Here is a 2,327-nt window from a genome sequence, read left to right as displayed (position 1 = left end):
TTATTATTATTATTATTATTATTATTATTATTATTTTAAAAAAATCAAGAAAGGGCATTTACTTCATTTTCTTCGACCGGAATGCTTCAAACGACGAAACCTCAACCACGAACAAAATCAACTCGATGCTAAGAAATAGCAAACAGACAGATCAGATTCTCACATAATCCGACCTTGTTTCACCTGCTCCCGTCGAATATCACCGTAATCATACCATAAACAATCAGTTCCAATCGATGTGAGGCTGCTTTTGTAAATTCCGTCGAACTTGGCCGGAGAATGAACCAAAATGAGGTCGTTGCTAACGAATTTCGATCGATTTTGCCTATCTCCAACTGGTGTAGTCAGTTTCTGATCTGCGTGATGAAATCCAACGAGGATTTGCTCACCGAAAAACTCAACGCAATCCATCTCTCTCTTATTTCTCGCTGTTTCTTCTCTCTCTCTCCCTCTGATTCTCCTCTTTCGTCTCACTGTTTCTTTTCTCTCTCCCCGATTCTCCTCTCTCTCGTCTCACTATTTCTTCTCTCTCTCCTCCGATTTTCCTCTTTCGCTCAATCTCTTTTCTCCAATTTTGTGTGTGCAGCGTGTGTGCGATGTGCGTTGCCAGGTATAAAAAGGAGAAAAAAAAAGAAGAGTAAAGGGGGGTGGGGTCTGTAAAGAAGAACGAAGATGGGTGGGGTGGGCGTGGGGTCTGTGAAGAAGAAGAATGAAAGGGGGAGGGGTGGGGGTGGGGGCTGCGAAGAAGAAGAACGAAGGAGGTGGGGTCTATTTTATTTATATAAAATATATATTTTTATATATAAAAATAGTATATATATATAAAAATAGTATATGTATATATTTTTTTTTTAAATATATAAAAAGTAAGTGTGTAGGATTATTTTTTTTTAATTATAATTTTTTACGTGGCAATGATATGACACTGATTTGGCAACGACGTGGCGCATGTATAGTGCACTCTTCGTGTGAGAGTGGAATTTTGATTTTGAGGGTGAATTTAATTCACTTGAAAGATGTTAAGGGGTTAAATAAATGAAAGTTAAATTTAAGTGCTAAAGTGAGTTTGGAAGATAAGTTCATGAGGAAAAAGATGTTTTTTCTCTATCCTAAGCTCTCTTTTGTTTCTTCTTTGATCAAAGTAAATTAATCATTCTACATGGCGTCCTATGTGTATCATGTGGTGTATTATGCCATATAGGATGTGTGTGTCTACTTGTGCACACTCAAAGTTGGAGGCCATAAATGTGTTTTGAGGGTAAGTTAAAGGGGTTACTTATGTATTATGCCTAACGTAAAACATACTTTCATGAGGTATTAAAAATTATTATAAGAATAAATAAAGCAGTTACAACTAGTAATAATTGAACAAATTGAGTTATGACTAGTATTTTAATTCATATTAATTCAACTATGGATGGGTTAAACCCATTCATTTATTCACTCTATCTATTTTGATCAATTCAAATTCAGTCCATTCCTGTCATTTAACATCTCTATCTCTAAATATCCCTTGAATGACCTTTTCGTGTAAAAAAAAATTATTGCTAATGTCAGGTGGTCCAATGAAGTATTTGAAGCAAAAGATTCATGTGATTGACGACAAGAATTTAGTTACAAAATATTCACTTATCGAAGGTGATGTTCTTGGAGATAAAGCAGAATCAGTTGGCTATGATGGCAAATTTGAAGCTTCTGCAGATGGAGGATGTGTTTGCACCACAGTAATTGTGTACCACACAAAAGGTGATTATGTTGTTACTGAGGAAGAACACAATGTGCACAAAGAGAAAGCCAGTGACCTTATCAAGGCCATCGAAGCATACCTCCTCGCCAATCCTTCTATATATGCTTAAGCCAATGACTTTGTTGTCACGTTATATAACAAATAATTATTAAATGTGTCATGTTCAAGAAGTTTAAAGTTTTACGTGAAACCAAAAAATCAGATTGATTATGTATGGGGGGTGTATCAATTCCTCTAAGGGCTTAAGTTTTAAGTGTTATTGTATTTTGTTGAGTGTATGTTTTTTTTTCCGATTGTTTTTCATGGAAAGAACTTTCAATAAAGAATATCACAAGTTTACTTTTCAAATGCTTGTCCTAAAACTCACATGTCTAGTTCTATCAGAGAGGTGGATTCATAATTTGAATTTTAGAAATTTATGAAATTTGTAGTTATAGTTCATTTCAATCAAATTCATTTTAGCATAAATAACTTTTAAGTCAATTTTATTCCAATAAATTTATTAACTCAGTTCATATTGATTCGCTCAAATTCAACTCAACACTTTCATTTGATACTTTTTGTTCGAATTTAAATTTTT

General features: G+C 34.0%; 1 protein-coding gene across 1 annotated transcript; it reads left to right on the top strand.

Annotated features, from left to right (window-relative positions):
* Positions 1-753: 753 nt before the first annotated feature.
* On the top strand, positions 754-2,095 carry LOC107866593 (pathogenesis-related protein STH-21-like). Its single transcript, XM_016712621.2, has 2 exons — positions 754-1,258; positions 1,558-2,095. The coding sequence occupies exons 1-2, from the start codon at positions 1,246-1,248 to the stop codon at positions 1,854-1,856; spliced, it is 312 nt and encodes a 103-aa protein (XP_016568107.1). The 5' UTR covers positions 754-1,245; the 3' UTR covers positions 1,857-2,095.
* The last annotated feature ends 232 nt before the right edge of the window (positions 2,096-2,327 follow it).

This window comes from Capsicum annuum, chromosome 3 (genome assembly GCF_002878395.1).
Source record: "Capsicum annuum cultivar UCD-10X-F1 chromosome 3, UCD10Xv1.1, whole genome shotgun sequence".
Taxonomy (NCBI): Eukaryota; Viridiplantae; Streptophyta; class Magnoliopsida; order Solanales; family Solanaceae; genus Capsicum; species Capsicum annuum.
The sequence above is the reverse complement of the archived record's forward strand: the minus strand, read 5'-3'. Positions and strand labels throughout refer to the sequence as shown.